The following is a 27,657-nucleotide window of genomic DNA, read 5'->3' as shown; positions in this document are numbered from 1 at the left end:
GCATTCCAACATTTTCAACATGATCATGCTTTGCGTGTGTGTGTGTTGAAGTGGACAGGGAGCATCTACAAAAAAGATGGGCACCAAGATAGAAGGCAATTTTGAATATCTTTTCTTCACTTAAAACTCTGGAGAAACAAAAGCAGAAATATCGCTTCTGAGCATCCATCCGAGCTTTCTTTCTTGACCTGTTAAGCACGCACAAGAGGTTGTTGTCGCCTAAGACAGAGACAACTCTCAAGATGCACTTGTATTTATTTGTTACTTTTGCAGTACTGGGTGTTAATGAAGCTTGCACAGTCCCTTCCTGTCTCAAACTTTTAGCTCAGAGATGGGCACGATACTGGTAAGCGTAGGTTTATTTCATACTGAGGAAATAGTTAGGACTTCCAAATGTCTCAATAGTTTAGTTTCAGACGTATCATTCATTTTTGCTGTGGGTTTGCTCTCAAAACAGCACGCCACCATATTGCAAGTGTCTCTTTTGGGTACAAGCTGCACTCTGTCCAATGCTTTAAAGGTCATTTTTGAGAATGAGGTTGAGATATTTATACACAAACAAATCGCAAAGGGAAACTTGCAATATTTTGACAGATAAAAACAAACTATCGTTAGCTGCAACCAGCACCATACTGAAAGGAGACCCAGCAAGCATTCTGCATATTGACAGTGGTGGATGCTAACTCACTAGCTCATACCTGTGTGGTGCTTGTTGTGTGCAGACTAAACTAACTTTTGCCTTATAATACCTTGTTGCATTCTGCTACTATGGTATAATGCGTCCGCTTGGGTTTTTGCACTCCTGTTGCCGGAGAACTAATTCTGTGGTTTAATTTACTTCATTCGCCTCTTGGTCCTTTAAGTGTGTAAAATATGTCAAATAATGGCTGTTATATGTAAATCATTTTGTTTTAAAAAAAATAATTTTTTTACAGCTATGCTCAAATATTTAAGTTGTCAATTTTCAAATAAAATGCACATCTTTTTCATTGTATCTTTGTTAGTTTATTTATTTACATCCATCCATCTATTTAACAAACCGCTTTTCATAGAGTCATGGGATGTTGGAGCCTATGCAAGTCCGCAAGGATTATCCATCCATTTTCCAAACAACATGTCCAGGGACGCAGGGAAACTAGAGCCTAATTTATTTTTATTAATATTATCATTATTATTCTTATCAGATAATAAGGATTATTATTATCGTTACCTATATCCTCCACTAGGTTGCAGCAACGTCACTGGTTGTGCAACAACAGCTGTTTCATAACTCACAGATTTATTGTCCCGTACGTACACTACTTATTATTTAGATAATCCACCATCCTCCATCGAACAAACAAGAACATTTTGACACAGTTTCGGACCTTTATTGAACACAAATACTCTGTACAGTTCTACATAAATCTCAGCAGTTCATGCACACCGTATTTAACAACTTAACTGACAGGTTTGATGATTTCATGATTGAGCTCTTATGGAAATCCATTCAGCTATCGGAGAGACAGCATCATGACAAACTCTGAAAGAAAACAGAGACAAAACTGTCAGTTAATATAAAATATTGGTTCTATTTAGTTTACTACGAGGCACACCACACGATAAGAAGCCTTTTCCCTGAAATGTCACTTGGGGGGTTCCGTAATCAACGGAATTCGTGTGAAAATGAAGCAAGCCTTTTTCAGAAGTTCATCCGATTCTTGAAAGCGGTAAACACACATGTGGCTTTTCCCCCACTCGAGGTCTAAGTTACCTTCCTGTGCTCCTTTATCATTATTCATAGTTAGTTTATTTATAGAGATTAAACATGGAGGTGGCGGGAATTGTCTCCTGAGGTAGGCTAATTGATTGACAAGTCAAGATGAACAAGTTATTTCGTTTATAACTCCATTTTATATCAAATCAAGTAAATATAAAGTTCAAGACTTCACCCTTACATATAATTTGATATAGAACAAGTATGCATATTTGGCGTGCTGTCCGAGGGGAAGGGCTCCAAGCTCGGAATTGGTTCCGACTCCGAAGGTCCGAAGTCCGAACCCAGAAATTAAGTGTGGAGGGATGCTGGTGGAAGACTGTCGTGGCGGGATAGAGGTAGGTTGGCTATACTTTCTCCCGAATTTTTTATTTATTTTATTTTTTATAAACATCATGTCGAGAATAGCTGCGTCTGTTGCTCCACAGTTGGGGCAAACAGGTAAAAATTATAGACCTTATTCAGAGCAGCGCGCCATGACAGGAAAGCGAGGCTGTGACGGATAGACTTGCCGTGTTTCAATGGCATCTGCTGTAAGATGTATGAAGCTCCTAGATCACATTATTTTCCTCCGCTCATGTTGTCTGGAGATTTTTGTGTACTGAATTTATTTTTTAAAAATATTTTTGCAGTGGCAGAACAATCCAAAAACACAGAAAAGCAGATCCACAGCAAGAGCCACAGAAAAGAGGGCTACTGCTGTTTCATAGTCTGGTCACTAGATGGCGCTATAGAGTTGTTTTTAGTGACTTACCGGTACGTTGGTTATTACTTTTATAGTGTTATAGTTGTTATAGTTATAGTTGTTATACTTGTTATAGTTGGTTGTTGTTTTGGATGTTTGTTACGTTACACGTTCCTTTCTTTTGCTTGTTCTCTACTCAGTGAATGTTTTGAGCTTTGATCTACTCTGCTCAATAGTCCAGAGAAAGTCTTCTCACTTCTCAATATACATTTACACTCATTAAATCACTTGAGACCTTTTAGATGACTCCACGCGGACAGTTACATGTAAACCCATGCATCATTTCCCAGAGTAGTACATATTCAAAAGTATTCTGCCTTCCTTACCATCAAAGTCCACGTTCCCATCTCCGTTGAGGTCTATGTCTGTCAGAATTTCTTCCAGTTCTCCTTTCTTCAGTTTCTCACCGAGCAACGTCTTTGTGGACTCTTTCAGCTCCTCAAAGGTGATCCGTCCATCACCGTCACAGTCAAACTAAGAGAGATATTCAGTTTCATGAAGATATAATATTATTTATGCAATGCAATATATCACGATTTGATGTTTGTGGGGTTTTGTTCTCTATTTAATGTACACTTCAAAGTGAGCTTCCTTTGAAGGCAACTTTAGAGTGTGTACTACTCACCTGTTTGAATGCACAGTGCATCTCCCTTAGACCGACCATATGAGCAGTCTCAGCCAACATCCTGGGCCCCATTAATTCACAGAAATCATCAAAGTCCACATGACCACCCCCTACAAACACACACATACCACATTAACACTTATCTTTACATTTAAACTGGCATACACTACCGTTCAAAAGTTTAGAGTTGGTAAGATTTTTTAATGTTTTTGAAAGAAGTCTCACCAAGGCTGCATTTATTCAATCAAAAATACAGTGAAAACAGTAATATTGTGACATATTATTACAATTTTAAATAACTGTTCTATTTAATATATATATGTATATATATATATATATATATTTTATATACATATATATATTTATATATATATATTTATATTATTCCTGTGATGGCCAAGCTGAATTTTCAGCATATTTACTCCAGTCTTCAGTGTCACATGATCCTTCAGAAATCATGATAATATGCTGATTTGAACATTTTGATTTTGTAAACATTTCTTATTATAATATTGAAGACAGTTGTGCGGCTCAGTATTATTGTGGAAGCCGTGATACTTAATTTTTCAGGATTCTTTGACAAATAAAAAGTTTAAAAGAACAGCATTTATTTGAAATAGACATCTAACTTTATAAATGTCTTTACTGTCACTTTTGAATAATGTGTCCTTGGTAAATAAAAGTATTTCTTTCAAAACAAAAAAACGCAGTGACCTCAAACTTTTGAACGAGTAGAGCTTAGGCAGTGTATAAATAGACACAAAAATGCCATCAGTTGAAACTGGTTTCAAGCATACACACTCACATTTCATTTTTATCTGCTGAATGATCTCAATCAGTTCCATCTCTGTTGGCATGTATCCCATGGTTCTCATGCAGTCTGCAACATCTTTGTAGTGCAAATACCCATCCTGGTCATAGTCAAACTCTTTAAATGCTACATGGAGCTCTAAAGGGTAAAGAAATGTAATCACATTTAATCACATCGCCAACTTTTCTTCAACTTACCGGATATAGTATTCTGCTATTTGTAATGGGCTACATGTTAGTGAGTGTGTACAAATCCATTGTTTTATTGTAAGAAATATTAGATATGTTCTCATAATAATAAAACGTATCCTAGTATAAGAGATAGATAGTTTAAAACACATTTATCTGTTTCCCCTCTTAAAATGGTGCTTTTGGCCTGTCCCATATTAGCAGTCTTGGCATCCTTATCTGTATCCAAATTGTATTTATTATTTTAGTAACTGAAATGATTTATTTTATCAGAATTTGTCATTAATTAAAATGTGCTACTTCTGTTTAATTTACACAGTTATTAAATGTTTATTAAAAATCTGAGTTTTATACTGCGTTTAGACAGGGTTTTTCAAACTGCATTTGTAACAGGGTTGCTAACATTACAAATCTCATATACAGTAAAATGAATAGAAAATTCAACATCTGAAGGTTTTCCTTTCCCTGACCATTTTTGAAAGGAAAAAAAAAAAAGAAGTCTAACCATGAATGGATATATGATATAAGGGCTGCCTGATATTGAAGAAAACTACTTGTTAAATAATGCGATATTCAATATGTGATACAATATTTCTTTTAGTGTGTAAAATCAACTTAAATCATATTTCAATATTTTTAAAAACAGAAAATGATATAGGCTAACCAATATACACTCACCGGCCACTTTATTAGGTACACCTGTCCAACTGCTCGTTAACACTTAATTTCTAAGCAGCCAATCACATGGCGGCAACTCAGTGCATTTAGGCATGTAGACATGGTCAAGACAATCTCCTGCAGTTCAAACCGAGCATCAGTATGGGGAAGAAAGTTGATTTGAGTGACTTTGAACGTGGCATGATTGTTGGTGCCAGAAGGGCTGGTCTGAGTATTTCAGAAACTGCTAATCTACTGGGATTTTCACGCACAACCATCTCTAGGGTTTACAGAGAATGGTCCGAAAAAGAAAAAACATCCAGTGAGCGGCAGTTCTGTGGGCGGAAATGCCTTGTTGATGCCAGAGGTCAGAGGAGAATGGCCAGACTGGTTCGAACTGATAGAAGGGCAACAGTGACTGAAATAACCACTCGTTACAACCGAGGTATGCAGCAAAGCATTTGTGAAGCCACAACACGCACAACCTTGAGGCGGATGGGCTACAACAGCAGAAGACTCCACCGGGTACCACTCATCTCCACTACAAATAGGAAAAAGAGGCTACAATTTGCAAGAGCTCACCAAAATTGAACAGTTGAAGACTGGAAAAATGTTGCCTGGTCTGATGAGTCTCGATTTCTGTTGAGACATTCAGATGTTAGACTCAGAATTTGGCGTAAACAGAATGAGAACATGGAACCATCATGCCTTGTTACCACTGTGCAGGCTGGTGGTGGTGGTGTAATGGTGTGGGGGATGTTTTCCTGGCACACTTTAGGCCCCTTAGTGCCAATTGGGCATCGTTTAAATGCCACGGCCTACCTGAGCATTGTTTCTGACCATGTCCATCCCTTTATGGCCACCATGTACCCATCCTCTGATGGCTACTTCCACCATGTCACAAAGCTCTAATCATTTCAAATTGGTTTCTTGAACATGACAATGAGTTCACTGTACTAAAATGGCCTCCACAGTCACCAGATCTCCACCTAATAGAGCATCTTTGGGATGTGGTGGAACGGGAGATTCGCATCATGGATGTGCAGCCGACAAATCTGCGGCAACTGTGTGATGCCATCATGTCAATATGGACCAAACTCCCTGAGGAATGCTTCCAGCACCTTGTTGAATCTATGCCACGAAGAATTGAGGCAGTTCTGAAGGCAAAAGGGGGTCCAACCCGTTACTAGCATGGGGTACCTAATAAAGTGGCCGGTGAGTGTATATGTTTTACATTCTTTCTGGGAAAAGAGAGCATCACTACAACTTCTGAAAGTGGAGAGCAGTGTTTTAGCATTACATAAAACATTGTCACAAATTTCAAATTTGACAGTGTCATTTCAACTTATATAGTAATATATAGTTAAATCAACCTGAAAACTTAACATCAAGAACATCCAGGTAAACAAAAAACACCTGAAACTAGGGGTGGACAATTAGTTTAGTTATTATATATAATTGAACTTTACATTAGTATAGGCTACATACTGTACCTGTTATATAATCTATGTGACTGTGCAGCTTAAGCGTAGAACCATCAGCACAGGCTGACTCACTGCTCTGGTATTATTAATGCTGCTTACTTCTCTATCCTCTGTATGCCATTCACCATTCATGACAATACCAATTCATTTTTAATCAAATTTATTTGTGTCAGATGTTATTGAATTTTGTCAGTTGTTTATCTTATGCTGAGTGTGTGCAGCATCTGTATTGTGTTCGTCTATGTGCTGTGCAATGGCTCGGATATTAAATATGCATGTTTTGTACATACCGTCTAGTTCCTCTGGCAGTAAATCTCTGTCCTGGTGAAAGTAAATGTGTGTGAGAGAGAGAGAGAGAGAGAGAGAGAGAGAGAGAGAGAGAGAGAGAGAGAGAGAGAGAGAGAGTGATAGAAAGGTAGAAAGGTAGAAAGGTAGAGGGACAGAGAGATGAGAGAGAGCAAAATGACCAAAAAAACTGTGACACAAAAAACAGCTAAATATGGAAATTATTACAGCATGAGAGCTGAACATCCTTAGAGACATCGCCCATTTTTAATCACTAATAACTGAGGTTTATGTTAGAATGCTTATCAAAGCTGCTCAGTGGCACAATGACGCATGGAGTGTGTGTGTGTGTGAGGGGGGGGGGGGGGGGGGGGGGGGGGGGGGGGGGGGGGGGGGGGGTATAATTGGATTACACCATAACATGTCCAACCATGCCTCACATCAACGCTTATACAAACAAGAACGGGGAGAGATGCGGGGAAATATTTAATCATTTTGCAAAAATAAACTGCATAAATGGTTAAGGGGCAATGTGTGGGGTGGGGTGGGGGGGATAACCGTTTATAATAATTTATAAACGGTTTATAAATGATTGCTTATTATTATTATTATTATAAAATGTTATTGCTGTATTTGATAAATGGATATCATCACATGCAGTTTTATTCAGATTCATGGACATATGCATGCTTTAATATGATTAAATCTTCCATCTTTTTGAGCACTTGAGCTAAACTGAGACGTGAGTGTTTAGATGTTTAAGACGCTGCTTTGTTGATCTTGATTTATTACAATATATCATTGCCATTGTTTTGTCTCAAGATGCGCACCATGTTTTGTTTTTTTAAGCATGTTTATAAAAGCTACCTAAATGTCCTAATTTAACTAAGACTTAATCCAAGCCCTGTTTGTGAAACCAGGCCTATTTTACTCTAGTCGTATTGGAACTGGTGACTTGTAACTCGTAATGAAGTCTTTTTCGCTGTAAGGTATATGGTTTTCAGGTATTTTTTACACCTCTGCTCTGCAGCTCATGCTGTTTATGGAGCAAAGAAGATGCTTTTAGTTTATAATTGTAGCGTCCATTGTCCAACTGAACTAAATGGTTTTTATTTCTATAAAAAAAACAAAGCAACAGTGGAGGCGGTGCCGCTGTGGCCAAGTGATGTAATCGGTGTACAGCTGAACACCATGTAACAACGGTAACCGACTACCACAGCAAGCCTCTATATGTATACTACAACTTTTATAAGGCCTAAAATTGATTTGTAAGGCTTTGCTAACTGAGAAATATTTGCATTTTTGGTGCCCAAGGGCATTGCCGACTTTCAAATGTTTCATTCACTGCATTTAGACTTTTGGACCAAATTCCCTAAAACACATATTTATTATTAAAAATAATGCATTACTCAGACGTCTCTGGAAGAGGGAGCAGTTATGCAACTTGTGAGTTGCTTCAGGCTATGTACCCATAGATATATGCTAATAGGGTCCCTTGTCTATTTGTTTTTATTTCATTCATCCCTCCAATCTGCCAAGCAGGAGCCATGGAGCTTTAGGCTGTGTGCATACATTGGTATATTTTCCAATTTGTGTCGGAGCACCTTTGTCTTGTTTGTCTCTTAGACTCTATCCATTTTCTCTCTCTCTCTTACTGTTCTTCAGTCTCTCTGTTTTCTGGCTGTTTCTTGCTCGCTGGCTCTCTGATCTCCAGACATACTCTTGAAAATATAATCAAGCATCTCCGAGTTTAAATGACTATGATTCATGAATCATGACAGATTCATAGCATCGGTTTTAACAGCTGGAGCAAGATGCTTGCTTAGGTCTGGGCTTCAGTGTACCAAAATAACTTAACTTGGCACTTGTTATTGACCTGATTGAGGAGGAAGGTGGTGCGTTGACAGGCGGCAATATTTTCTCAGAAGATAAATCACAGATTATGAACCTGACCTTGTGCTAAATAAAGACGCATTGATCCTGGATATATGTGTTTGAATAATCCATAGGTCAAACAAACTGGCTAAGACACCTATAAAAGGTTCACCTGTCTAAATTAAACCATCTAGAATCTAGACTAGTTTGCTGGTCTTATTTGGCCTCTCGGGGTGGTTTTAGAGTGGTTTTGTGCGCTTTTCAACTGGTCAGACTAGCTAAACCATGCAGCTTAACACCAGCTTGGCCAGAATAGGAGACCATCTTAAGCCAGCTCAGACCTACTTACGATGGTTTAATTGTTTTTCCCAGTACCATGGTACAGCGATTGTATCAGATGGTAATACCATGATTGCTGAATCAGTGTTGTAAACTAAATATTGTCAGATATTGTAAACTAAAACTATTAAAAATCGTTTTCGATAATTGAAGTAAAGCTGAAATCAAACATTTGAATAAAATATAAGTATTAGATGAAAGCTTAAACTTAATTAACTTTAACTGGAAAGTAGAGATGATGGCTACTAATTTAAGTACTACAATTGCTCAAATTTAAACTGAAATAAAAAAATTAAAGCTAAGCTAAATAGAAAATTTTATGTTTATATTCAAAACTAATAAAAATGACAAAACAACAAAATTGATAAAACTTAAATTAAAATGAAAACTGTAAATATTATTAAAGCAGATTCAAATGTCACTTATTCAAAACAATAATAAAGACTTAGCTTGATGATGCTGTCAATGAGCGTGGAATAATGGGAGTTGCCATCTTACCCTCCACAACCAATGGAAAGCAATCCGACAGGAGTAATCTCTTTGATGGGCGGGGCAAATGTATTAAAGTTTTATTAACGTTAGAATGAAGCTGGATGGGGCCAAGAGCCTGGGATAGTACTGCTCCTTTCGTTTTGATGGGGTTTTTTTACGATTAAAGTTACGTTTAACGTCCGCCTCCTTCCCTGAACTTTGTTAGTTAAGTTTGATCACTTAAATGCACATTATTTTATTTCACTGAAGTACCTTACTGAAGTAAATACCACGTTACATGAATATGGTAATCATTAAAAATAAAATACCATGGTATATAAAAGTAGCATTAGGTACCTTTTTTGTTATCCTAAACATTTAAGCTAGCATCAAAACTAGCAAGGATAAATCTAAAGATGTAGATTTACCTGTCCAAAGAGAGAATTAAGGTACTGTGTATATGCCGCAGCAATAGCTGAATTCTGGCTCAAAGATCTACTGCTGCGGCGTTCTTGGCTGTCAGATGAGTCCCTGTGACCTGAGTTTTTCGAGTCTTTGGAGGAGTTACGAAGAGCAGAGCGTGGAGGATGAGCATCTGATGAGGATGAATGACCAGACGAGCTGCTAAAGGGAGAGAAGACAGGTAGTGACCACACCGCACATCACCTGAATCAATGCAATGATTTAGAGCCATCTCGTACCTTTCTTTTGAAGAGGTTTTACTCCTCTGAGACATGCTAGTAGATAACAGAGGGGAGAGTTTAGATATTCAGAAGTTTATATACCATTGTTCTTTCCCTACTCGTTTGCGAATTCGTCCACTTTGAAATTGTAGTTGTAACAATTATTGCAACCATGCCCAGTCCATTGACATTAACATGTATAGAACATAGTAGCAGCTTTCCTGCCAAGTTACTGCTGGTTTACCCGAGAGCTCAGTGGTTGTGCAGAGGCCTGATTCCTGTTGAAATGCCCGTTGGGTTGCAGGCATTATAATAGTTAGAAAGGTCATAGGCTGGAATTACAATGACCGTTCCAAATGGCAACAATTTGATGCTATTGTTTTCCCTTTGTAGATTGGCTTCTTTTTGAAGAGAAGGACACACGGCATAATCAAACGCATGCTAGCGGCAGATCCAAGAGGACGGACCGTTCCTCCGAGCGCTGAATTGGATTACAATGGAGGCCGACAGGCGCACTAGACAGGCTATAAATTACAATCAACAGTTTAATATGCCCAAGCCAAGCAGCAAACCTCTGTCTGTCCTCTGCCCATCAAACAAGTCATTAAACCGAAATTGTCAATGGCTCCTTACAAGCAACAAGGATAAATTCAAAATGAGCAAATTGTTCACACAAAAACATTTATTTCTTAATGCCCTGGCGTTTTGATTCTGTAAAAATCAGTTGTCCTCCATTCAACATTTGGAAATGTTCAAATAGAAAGGAAAATACCAAAATAAATCTCTTCAATGTCTTATTTGTTTCTCTTAGACCATAAGCAAAGTGTGACTGATCAGATTTCAATCCTTAAAAAAGATGTCTCAAATTAGTCCAAGACCAAATTATGCTAGACAGTGTTATCCACGTATATAGAGTGGAATAGTCGGGTTCCAGAAATCCCGTTCTTTTTTTTCCATAGGGAAATTGAATTTTAAAGATAACTTAAGGCAATATACCCCTGGTGAATAGGGTAAAAAAATTAACTAGATATCTGTTACATGTGTGTCCTGAGTTTCCCCCCGTTCATAGTGTATTTGGTTTAGTCCTGTGTTCGTTTTCCCGCTCCTCGTTTGTGTTCAGTTCCTTCACCTGTGTCTAGTTAATTTGCCCCAGCTGTGCCTTGTTTCCCCTATCTGTTCTCTGTGTATGTAAACCCTGTGTTCTCCTTCACTCCTTGTCGGTTCTCGTTTATGTAACGTTGATGTTAGGTGTGTTATCCTCTGCCCGTCTGCCTGCCTGTATCCGTTTGTTGTTTTGCTTTATTAAGTAAAGTCTATTGTTTTTGGAACTCCTGATCTCCTCGTCTTCCTCTGCCTACACACCCCGTAACAGAAGAACCGACCGAAAATATGGATTTGGCAGCAGTAAAGATCATGCTGCTTTCCCAAGAGGATCTTTCCCTCGAGGCCCACACACAGAGGTATTTGGACTTGGTACCCTTTGTCCATTATGATGACACCAGCCTCTGTGTGTTCTTCCGGGCAGGTCTCAACGCCGAGACCACAGCACGCCTGCCCGGAGATGGGCCTCGGGGGAACTTCGAGGCCTTTGTTGAGTGGGTATTGGCGAGCTGTGGCTCTCCCTTCACCATCGGTCCAGGGGAAGAGGAGGAGCTTATTGACTGGGACACAGAGCTTCCGCCACTGATCCCAGCCAGCCCAGCCAAGCCCTCGCCGCTGGTTCCGTCCAGCCCAGCCAAGCCCTCGCCGCTGGTTCCGTCCAGCCCAGCCAAGCCCTCGCCGCTGGTTCCGTCCAGCCCAACCAAGCCCTCGCCGCTGGTTCCGTCCAGCCCAGCCAAGCCCTCGCCGCTGGTTCCGTCCAGCCCAGCCGACCCTTCATCGCTGGTTCCGTCCAGCCCAGCCAAGCCCTCACCGCTGGTTCCGTCCAGCCCTGCCGAGCCTGAGCTTCCCCGCAGCCCTGCCGAGCCTGAGCTTCCCCGCAGCCCTGCCGAGCCTGAGCTTCCCCGCACGCCTGCCGAGCCTGAGCTTCCCCGCACGCCTGCCGAGCCTGAGCTTCCCCGCACGCCTGCCGAGCCTGAGCTTCCCCGCACGCCTGCCGAGCCTGAGCTTCCCCGCACGCCTGCCGAGCCTGAGCTTCCCCGCACGCCTGCCGAGCCTGAGCTTCCCTGCACGCCTGCCGAGCCTGAGCTTCCCTGCACGCCTGCCGAGCCTGAGCTTCCCTGCACGCCTGCCGAGCCTGAGCTTCCCTGCACGCCTGCCGAGCCTGAGCTTCCCTGCACGCCTGCCGAGCCTGAGCTTCCCTGCACGCCTGCCGAGCCAGAGTTTCGCGTCACGCCTGCCGGGCCGGAGCTTCGCGTCACGCCGGCTGAGCCAGAGCCTTCTCCGCTGGTCCCGTCCAGCCCTTCAGAGCCTTCTCCGCTGGTCCCGTCCAGCCCTTCAGAGCCTTCTCCGCTGGTCCCGTCCAGCCCTTCAGAGCCTTCACCGCTGGTTCCATCCAGCATAGCCGGGCCTTCACCGCTAGCCCAGCCAGAGACTTTCCATGTCCCTTCTGCCCACCCAGAGACTGTCCCAGAGCCTGTGATTCCCCCCAAGAAGGTTTTGGGGGGGGGATATAGGCCACCCGAAGGTGCGTCTCCGCCATGGCCGCCCGAAGGTGCGTCTCCGCCATGGCCGCCCGAAGGTGCGTCTCCGCCATGGCCGCCCGAAGGTGCGTCTCCGCCATGGCCGCCCGAAGGTGCGTCTCCGCCATGGCCGCCCGAAGGTGCGTCTCCGCCATGGCCGCCCGAAGGTGCGTCTCCGCCATGGCCGCCCGAAGGTGCGTCTCCGCCATGGCCGCCCGAAGGTGCGTCTCCGCCATGGCCGCCCGAAGATGCGTCTCCGCCATGGTCGCCCGAAGGGGATTCTCCGCCATGGCCGCCCGAAGGGGATTCTCCGCCAGGACCGCCCGAGGGGTGGTCTCCTACTCCGCCATGGCCCCCTGACCAGCCTGCTCCGCCCTGGAGGCTTCCTGCTCAGGGTAGGCCACGCCCTCGTCAGCCTCCAGGGCGCCCGCCCCCCCACCCCTATTGAAGTTATACGGCGCGAGGACGCGCCTTTTTGGAGGGGGCGTTATGTTACATGTGTGTCCTGAGTTTCCCCCCGTTCATAGTGTATTTGGTTTAGTCCTGTGTTCGTTTTCCCGCTCCTCGTTTGTGTTCAGTTCCTTCACCTGTGTCTAGTTAATTTGCCCCAGCTGTGCCTTGTTTCCCCTATCTGTTCTCTGTGTATGTAAACCCTGTGTTCTCCTTCACTCCTTGTCGGTTCTCGTTTATGTAACGTTGATGTTAGGTGTGTTATCCTCTGCCCGTCTGCCTGCCTGTATCCGTTTGTTGTTTTGCTTTATTAAGTAAAGTCTATTGTTTTTGGAACTCCTGATCTCCTCGTCTTCCTCTGCCTACACACCCCGTAACAATATCATCATACTTCTCTATTTAATTGATAACATTAAAGGGGACATTACACAGGCAGTTTCTGCCAATCTGAGTTAATCTTGAGTACCATATATCCGAAGAATCTTTAGTTTTATTAGATGTATAAAAGACAGATACACTGTACCTAGTCTTTCCGAAAACAGGGAGCTCTTGGAGGCGTGCCGTGCAGCGCTGCCGACGGCTTCAGTAACCTGAACTTGCATGTTGATGGGCACGCTCTGCTGTCGCTCTGGTTGATGTGTGCGCACGCTCTTCCTGGAGAAGTGCCCATACAAGGAATTGCCCCCTTTATCACGTCATACAGGGCCATTTGGCACAGAAATATTCCGTCATACGTCCAACTTTTTTTTTTTTTTTTTTTTACTTTGGCCATGTTTAGCATGAGAATCCAACTCTTTAACAGTTAAATAAGTCAGAATGCATGAAATGGCATTAGACATCCCCTTTAAGAACTGCAAACATTTTTTGTATTACATGTTTTGGTAATATTTAAATGTGCACTAATTTCCTGAACAGAAATCTGAACACTGGATAAAGCCAGGTTCATTTTTTTTAAATCCCCATTGTTTTAGGAATAAAATGTATCAAATCAGGTGAATTGTATATGAACAAACCCCTCTGTAAAAACCTTCAGAATATGGATAGAATTGAACTGTGAAGTTTGGTGCATGTAAGTGCTGCTGAAGTTGAGATTTCAGAAAAAAATAATTTTGAGAAAACGGCCTTTAAAGAAATGTATTGTAATGGAAATCTAAATACGCTGCGCAAATGGATAAACAAGTGCAATAAAAGCACCAATTAAAAGTGTGTTTTGGATGTTTTCTTGAAACAACACTTCATGGAAAGCAAAATAGCCCAAAATCTCAAAATTGACCGATGCATGAAGAAAACATTTTTGCCTGTAGATAAACCTACTGTGAGCTACAAGGTTATTGATTGATGGTATATGGTTTTGTTAAAGGCATTATTTTTAATATTTATGTTCAACAGCAGAATTCCTGGTGGAAAAACAACATTACCTGTGATTCTGCAAAGAAATCTCCACCAATCAGAGAACTGCTATAAGCAAATAATGTCAAAAGAAGTATTTAGTACCCGCACCCACTTCCATGAAACCACCTCTTTAAATAAATATTTTTTATTTCTCCATCCTTTTAAATTTAATTGTCAAACACAATGCTTCATGGGATTGCAGTTCTTTCTATCATTACGTTATACACAGTCTTGTACTTTTGTCTTTTTGTCAGATTTGTTTTCTAATACTTTTTTTCCTTCAAATTAAAGTTTGTAATGTTGTAATTTACCTCTTAGCTAGTTGGTTGGCTTTGTGGCTTATAACTCTAACAAAGACTTTTTAAAATCCTTATGGGAAAATTAAATATACAAAAAAAAAATACTTCAGGAACCAAGGCCAAAGAAAAGGTGGACAGCACTGTTGCATTCTACAGTCACTGTTGTCCATCATGGCAATGTGTATCAGTCCTAAAATCCACGTAACTGAAACCGGCGCTACTTTGTATACATATCATGTCCGAATATTTATTTATTTACTTGCTTATTATATCTCTTATATGAGATAGCCTAACTGAGTCAAAAGCAAGGCTTTGATAAATCAATATATTGCCTCAATAAATTACATCTGAAGAAACTAAAAGCTTACTTTAGGAGATGTTTAATTAGTTTTTAGTCTTCACAGCCCAGTCACAGCAAACAGATTATTCATATTTGAATAGATGAGATGAACTAAAAGACGTGAGATCCTCCTGCTCTTGGTAATTTGGTGAATCTATTTCAGTGCATTAGTGACACTCACCAATTGGAAAAACCTGCCTGGCTAATCTACAAGAGTTATTAAACTAAGTGACCAATTGCTGTCAATCAGCACGTTGACACGAGCAATTTCAGCTCCTAATTCTTTTAATTGGAATAATTTAACAGAGGAGTGGTGGGATAATTATGGAACTAATAGAATCGTCCAAGAGAGCCAAAGCGGTGCTGGGGCAAATTACGCTAAGATACCGATCCTTTTTGATGCGAGTTGTGATACACCGAAAGTAATTATTTCTAAAATTACATATGAGATGATTGGTTTGCTGGAATGCTGCAAACTGTGACATCCTTGCACCTTGTTTTTTTTTTTTATTAAAGTTCATGAAGTGACTTTTTTTCTTCTTTTTTTTTATGGCAGGCACCTTTCAGAGCTGGCCTTCCAAAAATGACTGCATCTGACAGATGCAGATTAGATCAAACATGGACCTTCAGAGATAGAAATCTTGCGCACCCTGAAAGACTCAATCACATTGAGATATCTGTTCTAGCCAAGGACATCAGATACAGGCTTTCAAATGGCTTTGTCTTACTGTTTGACAGGTGAATGCTATATCTTAGAACTTAGATAAACTTTTGTTACATTTATAATGTCAAATAATATCAATTTATATTGATTTAAAGCAACAAATTGCAAGGAAATCGCCTTAGGTTAAATAGATGGGAAGAAACCTTGGGAGGATCCAAAACTCAGCTAGGAAAGTCTTATCTAATTTTTACATTTATAAGCTTAATGATTTCAGTCGTTTGTTTGTCTTTATATATAACATCTAGCCTATATGGAAGCCCATTTTGTCCTCAGAGTAAAAAAAAAAAAAAAAAAATTATTAAAAGTAAGTAAATGTTTATATTTGATCATGGTTATTTTATTTCTCCCAATTGTGACTTTATTATCTTGCAATGTGAATTTATCTCATAATTGCAACTCTTTGTCTCACAGCACGATTTTATATCTTGCAATTGTAACTTTATTTCTGGTAATTGCAGCTTTATTTCTCATGATTTCAACTTCATATCTTGCAATTGACTTTATATCTTAATTACATTTTTGTTTCTCATAATTGCAACTGTATTTCTCATGTTTTCATATCTCACAATTATGGCTTTTTTTTATCTTGCATAGCAACTTTGTTTTTGACAATCTCACTTTATTTCTCATTTTAAACTATATTACAATTATTTGGTTTAATTTTACTCTGGGGCGGAAACAGGCTTCTATAGATATGGGGACCAAATGTCCCATGGATATAAAACCTTAAGGAAAATGGCTTAACGACATTTAGTATGTTTGTTATGAATATGTAAAAAAGCAAAAACTGTGGGTTAGGTTTAGAAAACATATCTAGGCATAGAAAATATCAATATCAATTTTAAAAACGATAGAAGTCAATTGAAAGTCCCCACCATGGTAGAAAAACATACATACACTACTATACCATTAAAAGGTTTGAGGTCAGTAATATTTTTTTAAGTCTCTTATGCTCACCAAAGCATTTATTTGATAAAATACAGTAATATTGTAAAACATTATTACAATTCAAAATAACTGTTTCTATGTTAATATATTTTCAGATGTAATTTATTCCTGTGACTACTAAGCTGAAATTCTTTAGTCTTCAGTGTCACATGATCCTTCAGAAATCATTCTAATATGCTGATCTGGTGCTCAAGAAACATTTCTTATTATCAATGTTGAAAACAGTTGTGCTGCTTAATATTTTTGTGGAAACCATGATAAACTGTTTTTCGGTATTCTTTGATGAATAGAAATTGTTTTAAAAAAGCAGTTAATTGAAATAGAATCTTTTGCATGTGTGCTAAGGATGCACATAATAAAACGGTAAGTTGAAGCCCCTTGTTCACTATATCTGCCATGTTTTGTGATCTTCTCCTCGTATGATCCAAAACAAGGCCTTTGGCTCTAGATCAATCACAGATTGCAAGGACTTTCCTGGGTTACATCTGAAAACAAGCCACATAACAATACCCATGGAATGTTCAGACTGGCGCGATCGATCCCCATTACCGATTTTGTGTCATGGTGCTGAAATGAGGCCGCCCCCCTCCTTTGTCATTACGACCACGCAGCGATGGGATTTATCTTGCTCGGCCTGGCAGCCCCTGACAATCCACTATCAGTTGCTGTGTTTAGGGTAGCGGCTGTTTACACCAAAACGCAACTTTACATCTGACTAACTGCATTCAAAGGCTCATCACTTCTCTTTGGCTGCCTTTCATGTCCTTAACATTACTGTAATTATTCCGTAATTATGGTCTTCTCTTCCTGTCAGTTACTGTACTAATACAGCAAAGCTTTTGAAAAAGATTGCCGCTATGGCTGTCACTATGTGCGTGATATGTTACTGTTGAATATGCTTTGTTGTCTGTGGCGTTTAAAGTCAATTAGCCCCTTTAGCAACAGTGAAAAACAAATTCTGCAAGAAAGAGATTATGCAAGCGACTCTAAAATCTTAATTCATTATATTTTCAGCTTACCTTCAGGATGCGAAGAGCAAAATGTACAGTCCAGAACCACTTGAGTCAATCTTTTAAAATCAATTCCTCCTCCTCTGAGAGAACGTGTGGATTGACTGTAAAAAAGTGACCCTTCACCCTCCTTTGATAATCCAAGTAGGTGATAATCTGTCTAAATATGTTTGGATTAGCATGTGAGATGAGCATGTTGATGATGTGTTTGGATTAAGCTGTGCAAGTGTTCCTGTGAATGTGACTGTCTGAATCAGACATATTGCTCTACATTTGTCTGTGATTGCATGTATGCATATAACAGATATCAGCATGGTTATAAAGCTTCTGGGGCTAGTTGTCACACAAGGCTGTCTCGGAAACTATACGTTTTAGTCAAACGTCCAAAAACATATGATATAAAGTAGTCAACATTTGAAGTGGATCAAAACCTTTCATCAAAGTTATACATGAATTTTGAACAATACCCGTTCTCGTCTTAGGACAGTTTTGATTAACTTTTTTGATCCACTTCAAATGTTGACTACCGTATACACACACACACACACACACACACACACACACACATACACATACACACACGGTGCCTTGCAAAAGTATTCATACCCCTATGTTTTCTTTCACATTTTATGTTGCTGCCTTATGTTAAACTACTTTAAAAACTTTTTTTTTCACATCAATCTACACTCCATGCACCATAATGACAAAGCAAAAAACAGATTTGTGTTGCAAAAACAACTTTGCAAATTTATTAAAAAGGAAAAACTGAAATAAGTACACTGGTCTTCACAATCACACATCACCTGCGAATAATACACAGACACACACAAAAAGAAAAAGAATCGCACAAGTAACGGCCGACAGGGACGTGACAGTCAACCTTTCTGTTGAATTTGTTTTATTTTTCATAATTTTCCATTGTGAAAGTTTACCGACAACATCGCCAGACATTTGGCCACGTTGTCACAAAAGATCAATGAGTGTTAAATGAACCGTTTTCTTTTTCCTGACCAATGATGGTGGAAATGATCAATAGCATTTTTTTGTAGCCAAGACTCTAATATATGTGTCTATATAAAAATTGATCTTGACTAAAAAAAGTATGACAGCTAGCCCTGGTCTCGCCTACACACTGTTTCTGTGCACTATAGATACAGATACAGCAGTTGACCACATCAGCCAGAGGTCCATCAGGCGAGTTTATCTGAGAGATTGATTCCAACTTTGTTCATGAAGTGTGAATGAACACTTAACACGGCAGTGACAGCTTGCAAGGCTCATGAATGTAATTACAGCTCCAAATCGTGACATAAATAAGCTCAAGCTATTGCATATAATAAGGTCGTAATGAAAGGCTGTCATGAAGGCACAAATTTGGATCATGTATTTAGGAATAGGTTGGATACATCATTGCATGGACTTTTAATTAAGCCACAGAACTTAACCCTAGGGCAGAGGCTCATCTTGTTGTCTCGAAGATAATCACAAAATTTTTTAATTAAGATAAAAAATGGATAGTAATACAGTCGGGGTATGAATTCAAAGTTCATAATAAAGCTTTATAATGAAAAGTCACATAAATTAAATCTCTAATTTGTGCTCACAGCAAAATATATAGCTGGCCAAGAAACACAAACCCCTCTTCGGTGCTGTTTCTGTACCTCTAAGGCTAGGAAAATGCTAGGAAAATGTCAAAAACAAACTTGCGGGATAAACATACAGAGTAATGTACTGTAGCCTACTGTACATTATGCCAGAATAATCTGAATAATTATGCCAGATGGTTTTTAATGTTTCCATGACTCTTAGAAAGGTCATGGGTTCACATTATTTCAGGATTATATTATGCATGCTTACACAATGCCAACCATTTTCAGCAGCTTATTTACTTTGGTTTTCATAGTATGTCATGCGTTATAATTATCATCAGAAAGCAACTCGCTGTGCGTCTTAGTAAATTAGCTTTCTTAGACATGGACTGCAAATATGTCAAAACACTGTCCATCAAATTTTAGGCCTGGTATACAAGAGAGCAAGAGTCATTATTGATGTTTTCTTGGCCTCTGTTCTTCCTCCTTGTCCTTCATGGCATTTGTCAAAAGAAAGCGAGACACTTTTTTTCAGTTCTTCCTCCTGATCGCTGTTTGGGGGGGGGGGGGGGTAATGTTGAGGTGGGCATGCCGGGAGAGATGCTGTCATAGTCTATTACACTCGATTATGCTTACTGTGCTCTAAAAAGGCCTGATTTTGCGTTGCACATTTCCCTCGCAACTTTTTTTTTCAAAAGGCAAGTCAAGCAATAATGTTTTTCTAGTGTGAGCTCCCAATAGATGTGGGCCATTTAAAACCGAGCAACAAAACCAGAGTCAGCGAATTTAACTCACACTGCTGATACATAAACTCCATATACAGAGAAAATGACAGATTCTCAGAATATCCATGGATTCATTCTTCAAAGATCCAGTGAATGCAAGAAAGTTGTCATTGCGCGGCACGCATCGCAGAACGTGATAATGTTTACATTTTAGTGGGTAGCAGTGTGTTTATCCATGCGGGCTGAGGGTGAACATGGCCTGTTATTAGGGTTCGGGTGTGATGGTGCGGAATGCTAGAGGTGACCAAGATCCTGCAGGAGCACAAAATGGCAGCATTCAGCTTCATTAAACTTGGCTTTAAAAATCGCTAGACACACCAAAAAATAAGATGTCTCAAGCTGGCATGTGCATCAACTATTGGTCTCGCACACGGTGAGATGTATGAATAGGTCCAACACTCAAAAACAGACCATTGTCATACACACATTTTCTTTTTGGGGATTTTTCTCCACCCGTTCCTTACAAATGCATACTGGGCCAATACAATTGAGCGAAGATCAGTAATAAATACTATCATAATGAATGAGTGCCATTTTTACATACCATGGTATTTACATAGGGATTCACTACACTATATTGCCACAAGTATTGGGACACCCCTCCAAATCATTGAATTCAGGTGTTCCAATCACTTCCATGGCCACCACAGTTGTATAAAATCAAGCACCTAGGCATGCAGACTGCTTCTACAAACATTTGTGAAAGAATGAGCTGCTCTTAGGAGCTCAGTGAATTCAACCGTGGTACCGTGATAGGTTGCCACCTGTGCAATAAGTCCATTCGTGAAATTTCCTCACTACTAAATAGTCCATGGTCAACTTTTTGTGGTATTATAACAAAGTGGAAGCAATTGGAAACAACAACAACTCAGCCACGAAGTAGTAGGTCGCGTAAAATCACAGAGCGCGGTCACAGGGCGCACAGTGCGCAGAAGTCGCCAACTTTCTACAGAGTCAATTGCTACAGACTTTGCGTGGCCTTCAGATTGGCTCAAGAACAGTGTGTAGAGAGCTTCATGGAATAGGTTTCCATGGCCGAGCAGCTGCATCCAAGCCTTACATCACCAAGTGCAATGCAAAGCGTCGGATGCAGTGGTGTAAAGCACGCCACCACTGGACTCTAGAGCAATGGAGACGTGTTCTCTGAGTGACGAATCACGCTTCTGTCTGGCAATCCAATGGACGAGTCTGGGTTTGGTGGTTTCCAGGAGAACGGTACTTGCCTGACTGCATTGTGCCAAGTGTAAAGTTTGGTGGAGGGAGGGTTATGGTGTGGGGTTGTTTTTCAGGGGTTGGGCTTGGCCCTTTAGTTCCAGTGAAAGGAACTCTTAATACTTCAGCATACCAAGACATTTTGGACAATTTCATGCTCCCAACTTTGTTGGAACAATTTGGGGATGGCCCCTTCCTGTTCCAACATGACTGCGTACCAGTGCACAAAGCAAGGCCCATAAAGACATGGATGAGCGAGTTTGGTGTGGAGGAACTTGACTAGCCTGCACAACCCCATAGAACACCTTTGGAATGAATTAGAGGGGAGACTGTGAGCCATGCCTTCTCGTCCAAAATCAGTGCCTGACCTCACAAATGCGCTTCTTGAAGAATGGTCAAAAATTCCCATAAACACACTCCTAAACCTTGTGGATAGCCTTCCCAGAAGAGTTGAAGCTGTTATAGCTGCAAAGGGTGGGCCAACTCCATATTAAACCCTACGGATTAAGAATGGGATGTAATTTAAAGTTCATGTGCATGTAAAGGCAGACGTCCCAAAACTTTTGGCAATATGGTGTATGTTGGTACGATAATCTGTTTTTTTTATTAGGCAAAATATATAAGCTGTTTATCAATTCTCTGAATAACATGAAAATAATTATAGGCTTATCAGTATTATCCAGAATTTTAATACCAGTACATTCCTAATTTAAATAGTGCTTCAAGGTATTTTAAACTAGAAAAAAACTAAACAAAAACTTTTACCCCATGGTACAATGTCCAAAAAAATTTATGTTTTTTTTAAAGTGGTTTCCTTTCCGGCTGACTGAAATTCACTCTATTGTATATCACTCTTAAAATATCACTGTAATTTTTTGGCGTCTATGGTTCCATGAAGAACCTTTAACATCGATTGAACCTTTCCATTGCACAAAAGGTTATTTGTAGTGTGAAAAGTTTCTTCAGAATCAGATTATTAAAATGTTTTTTCACACTAAGAAAAAAAATGGTACTTTTAAGAACTGTTTACTGAAAGGTTCTTTTGGGAACCCAAAAATGGTTCTTCTGTGACATCGCTGTGAAGGCCCCCTTTTGGAACCTTTATTTTTAAGATAGTTGGCGTTTTGTCTCTTTCAATTAGAATCAGAACTTCAGTTTCTATTATTACACGGTTCTCCAGTGTATTCATGTTTTTACTCGCAGACAACTGACCTTGATGGACTGAACAGAAGAAATGAACTGAAGAAAATTTCCACGTCAAAGAAGGCGGAGCCCCAGAGCCACACCTACCTATTACATAATCGCCAGAGACCAATGGTAGTTCAAAGGTGTTTACCAGCCAGAGCAAACTTTTCTGGAAAGTTTGCTTAGGCAAGCTGTTTCAAACTCCTGAAACAAACACAAAATGTAGTTCGCTGAAAGATTTTTTGGGGAACCAAAAATGGTTCTATTGCTTAACCCCCCTTTTGGAACCTTTTTTTTAAGGGGTCCTATTATGCCCTTTTACAAAGTCTTGATTTAGGTTTTGGGGTGTACTAGATAGAATATGCTTGATTGTTCAAAAAAATTTATTTTTCACATATTTTACATTATTACAGCACCTCTCTCCCCAATCTGACCTGAATGCGCCGTTTATTTCCTGTTTCGATCAAGACCCTACTTCAGATATACGAAATGTGTTGTGTATGATTGGCCCAGTGTATTGTATTGGCACTGCTTGCACATGTTCTGGAAATGTCATGCCCCTTTACCAGTTTCATCTGCTCAGGTGTAAATATTAAGGATGCCGTCAATTTCAAACCAATGAAGCCTGATTCAGACTTAAGAATGTTAACAAACAAGAGGATCGTTCGGATTTCATGCACAGACTTTGCAAGCACTGATTTCACAGAGCGTTTCAGAGTGGGATGTTGTTGTTTTTTTTGTAATTTTCTTATACATTTTAGATACAAAGTTATACATTTTAGATACAAAGTTATACACCATTTAATCTTAAAACTTGTCGGAAAACGTCTGGGGTTACGACTGTAACCCTTGTTCCCTGAGAAGGGAACGAGACACTGCGTCCATATGACACTTTGGGGAATGCCCCCAGAGTAGCGTGTCTGAAGCATGAATGAAACTATTCCAATCCTGATTGGCATTGGCTCATGACGTAACATGTGACGGCATACACAGAAGCTAAAGGGACGCCGGCACACAACAGAGTTAGCTTTTGCGATGAAGCAAGTTGCTTTAAGGCAGGGGAAGGCGTGGCGAAGGGACGCAGTGTCTCGTTCCCTTCTCAGAGAACAAGGGTTACAGTCGTAACCCGAGACGTTCCCCTTCGAGGGAACTCGCACTGCGTCGATACGACACTTTGGGGAACGATTACCCACTATGCCCCAACGAGCCTTGCCTGTCCCTGTGTGAAGCTGCGCACAGACACACTTAGGACGAGAGCACTAGAGTGCCTGGTAGGGCTGTGAATCTTTGGGTAGGCAGCGAATCGATTCGATTCATGATTCATAGGTTTTCGATTCAAGAACGATTTTTGCAAATTCAGAAAGATTCGATTCAATGCGATTCACATTAAAATTCGATGCGATTCGATTCTTAATTTTTTATATGCATTCATAGGATTATTTCAATGCTTCACCCAATGGGTCTTAGTCAGGGTGTGAATTATACAGCTGCCTTCGGGGGTCAGAGAGTGGGAACAAAAAAAAACAACGACATTTTGTCTATTGTTAACGTTAGTTCATGTTAGTTTTTAATGAATCTATTATTATACAAAATATTTCCAAAGCCTATAAATTAGCATTTGTAAAAATGTAAACCAAGATTTAAAAAGGCTTTAAAAGTATAGTTAGTTCATCATGCTAACTATTTTGTAGGAATGGATACACAACCTTAAAGTGTTCCTGGTACATTAAACATCCTCCATTGTGAGACTAAAAATACCATGAACTTTCCCAACTAAACCTTAACTAACGTTTCCTCATGGAATAGCTAATCTTTGTTCTCTTTATCCGACTGAACATTTTCCTTGTGATTCTGAAAGAAAACGCGCCGGCTGTCTACTTGTGCTATATTAACGATTACGAATGCAACTTTAATGGGCATCTGATTGATGGATAAACTACGCGCTCTTATTTCAGTGTAATTAATGTTGTAGTTATTTCATCAGTTCAGTTTAACGACATTAAGTTACATTTCATTCATCATTCATGATTAATCGGAAGCGTGTGCATTTTAGACACCTATTATACGTTTCCTCTTTCCATGTAATAAATGCGCACCCTTGAATAAGTGGGGTTTTACTTTAACTGCTCAGGACGGGTATGACCCATTTCCGTAAAACTTCAGTATCTTATCTTAAAGAAAATAACGGTGACGTTTCCACGCAACGAACGCGTTGTTTCATAGCAGTGACCGCGCAATGATATGGCAGCTTTATCAATGGCTTGCTTTCTCGATAGAGAGCTGTCATCTGCTCATGTGAACACCAATGGCTGTCCCGAGGAGAGCTCAAACATGGACTGCTCAAAAATCTGCAGATGAGAGCTATATGGGACCGAGCGCGAGCGAAATCCAGTGAAAGATGGTAAGAGTGCAGCGAGTATGTGAGAGCTGTGAGGACGCGAAATGACGCCGCACAACGCCTCATTAATTCGCGCATGTAGTCATTTAATGTTTATATGTTTTAAAGCACTGAATCGATATAGAATCGCAAATTATTCGATTCTTAGCATTTTAAATCGAATATTGACCGAAATAAACGATTCACGATTCGAAATACATGTTTCAAGATCGATGCATATGCATCGTCAGGATTTGTAATCGATGCATCGAGAAAACGAATGAATCGTTACACCCATAGTGCCTGTCGTAGAAGGAATGTCCAGGCTATAGAATGTGATAAAAGTATGAGGGGTGGCCCATCCTGCTGCATCGCACACTTCTTGGATCGGGGCCCCTGAAAGAAGGGCTCTAGATCACCTGATAGGCCATAGAGATAGCCTGAACGATCCAGTTACTGATGGTCTGTTTGGATGCGGGAAGCCCCTTCTTGGGCAACCCAAAGCACACCAGCAACTGGTCTGATTTCCGCCATGAAGAAGACCTCTGGACATAAATCTTGAGAGCTCTGACAGGGCAGAGCAAATGAAGTCTTTCTTCATCCGCCGTCACATGAGGTGGGGGATGAAAAGCCTGCAGTAACCGTAGGCCGTGCCACATTAGATGGCACTTTAGGCACATAGCCTGCCACTTTAGGCACATCTGCCTGCCTGGGATGCAAGATAGCCTTAATATCACCTGGAGCAAACTCCAGGCACCCGTAAGATATAGAAAGGGTCTGAAGATCTCCTACTCTCCTCAGAGAAGTAATGGCTAATTAAAAAGCTACCTTGAAAGAAAGGTTCTTGGCCTCAGCCGACTCCGGAGGTTCGAAGGGGGCCTCAACAAGCCCTTCGAGAACCACTGCCAGGTCCCATGTGGGAACTCTGGTCCGAGTCGCAGGTCTCATCCTCCAAGCCCCATGGAGGAAACGTACAACCAGCTGATGTCTTCCCAAAGGGCCATCACCCAGAGGAGTGTGGAAAACTGTAATGGCAGCCACGTACACCTTGAGTGTGGACCAGCAGAGAAGCGATCCTAGAGGAACTCTAGCACTGAAGCCACCGGGCAGTTAACTGGGTCCACCTCACGCTCTCTACACCAAATGGTGAAACATTCCATTTTAGGTTGTACAATTTCCTTGTGGAGGGAGCTCTAGAGCTGAGTATGGTCTTGACGACTACTGCTGACTGGCCAGCCTCTCAGTACTGTGCCCCCTCAGGGGCCAGAGCCGCAGTTTCCGTAACTCTGGCCGAGGGTGAAATATTGAGCCCTCTGCCTGCAACAGCAGGTCCCTCCTGATGGAGATATCATATGGAGGGCCCTCTAGGAGTGATATTATGTCTGAGAACCATATTCGGGCCGGCCACAGTGGGGCTACTAGCAGTAGACAGACCCCTTCGTGACAGACCCTCTCCAGAACTCCCGGGAGCAGAGTGATCGGGGGAAATGCGTACAGGCGCCGCCTCTGCCCCGCCTGCACCATGGCATCCAACCCCAGCAGGGATGCGTGAGAGAAAACCACAGTGGACAGTATGTTGCCTCTTGAGACGCGAACAGATCCACTTCCACTGGGCCGAACCTCTCGCATATCGACTCCACCACCTCATAGAGGGCGTGGTTTCAGACACCCCTGATGATTTAGATGGGACACCACTGACATATTGTCTGTTCTCACAAGAACGGGGTGACCATTGAGGTCTGGCAGGAAACACGTCAGAGCTCAGAAAACCGCCAACATCTCTAGGCAATTTATGTGCCAGGAAGAATGATGGTCCTGCCATAGACCTCTCATAAAGCGGCCGTCCATGACCGCGCACCAGCCCGTGAGGGAGGCGTCTGTCGAAACGGCTTTTCGGCTACATGAAGCTCCCAGCACAGGACCTTGGGACAGGAACCAAGGTTTCTTCCACATAGATGGGGAACGACGGCATCTGCGTGTAACCCTGATAATGCGGAACAGGTTCCCCCTCAGGGAAAACCCCTTGGTTTTTAACCACCACTGCAGGGCCCTCATGTTCAGCAGGCCGGATGGAATCACGTTGGATGCTGCTGCCATGAGCCCTGAAATGAGCCATTTGAAAATGTTTTACAGTGATGACCCTGGGGGGGATCCAAACAGTATCACACACCGATCGGGTGTGTCACCTCCCGAAGTTTAAGGTGGGCAGGAAGCTTTCAGCTTTCAGATGTGCTCATGGTAACAATTCAAGTTCCCACAGGACAAACAACACCAAATAGGACAGACAATTGTACACCAAGCACTTGCTGAAGAGCAAAAAGCTAACTCTGTTGTGTGCCGGCGTCCCTTTGTAGCTTCCGTGTATGCCGTCACATGTTACGTCATGAGGCAATGCCAATCAGGATTGGAATAGTTTCATTCATGCTTCAGATGCGCTATGCTGGGGGCATTCCCCAAAGTGTCGTATCGACGCAGTGCGAGCTCCCTCGAAAGGGAACTATGGTAATACAAACAACAGTAATCGATCACAAAACCATGGTTAATTTTTCTAAGGGGCGGTGAACAGCTTTATAAAAGTGAAAGCTTACCAAAGCTACGGTTAACACTATATCAGCACTAATGTTGGCTAGCAGGTGAGCAGAGCCAAACAGCTTTGCCCTTTGTTTACATCATAGAAATAACATAATATAATTGTAACTGTTAATAGATAACTCAACTAGAAATAATAAGACATATGAGTTGTGATCCATAAACAACAGCTTGTCCCGACAAAGTGGGAATTGCTCCATTTCAGGACAAGCTTTTA

At 41.0% G+C, this 27,657-nt stretch overlaps 1 protein-coding gene across 1 annotated transcript; it reads right to left on the bottom strand.

Annotated features, from left to right (window-relative positions):
* Positions 1-1,444: 1,444 nt before the first annotated feature.
* Positions 1,445-17,832, bottom strand: cabp4 (calcium binding protein 4). The gene is made up of 8 exons (XM_056259522.1): positions 17,713-17,832; positions 9,938-9,973; positions 9,665-9,857; positions 6,557-6,587; positions 3,932-4,075; positions 3,127-3,236; positions 2,828-2,975; positions 1,445-1,522 (listed from the first exon to the last, which is right to left on the bottom strand). The coding sequence occupies exons 2-8, from the start codon at positions 9,970-9,972 to the stop codon at positions 1,494-1,496; spliced, it is 690 nt and encodes a 229-aa protein (XP_056115497.1). The 5' UTR covers position 9,973; positions 17,713-17,832; the 3' UTR covers positions 1,445-1,493.
* Between the last annotated feature and the right edge of the window lie 9,825 nt (positions 17,833-27,657).

Source organism: Rhinichthys klamathensis, unplaced genomic scaffold (assembly GCF_029890125.1).
Source record: "Rhinichthys klamathensis goyatoka isolate OS25496 unplaced genomic scaffold, OSU_Roscu_1.1 h1tg000169l_1, whole genome shotgun sequence".
NCBI classification, from domain to species: Eukaryota; Metazoa; Chordata; class Actinopteri; order Cypriniformes; family Leuciscidae; genus Rhinichthys; species Rhinichthys klamathensis.
Note: the sequence above shows the minus strand (reverse complement) of the source record. Positions and strands in the feature narration are given on the sequence as shown.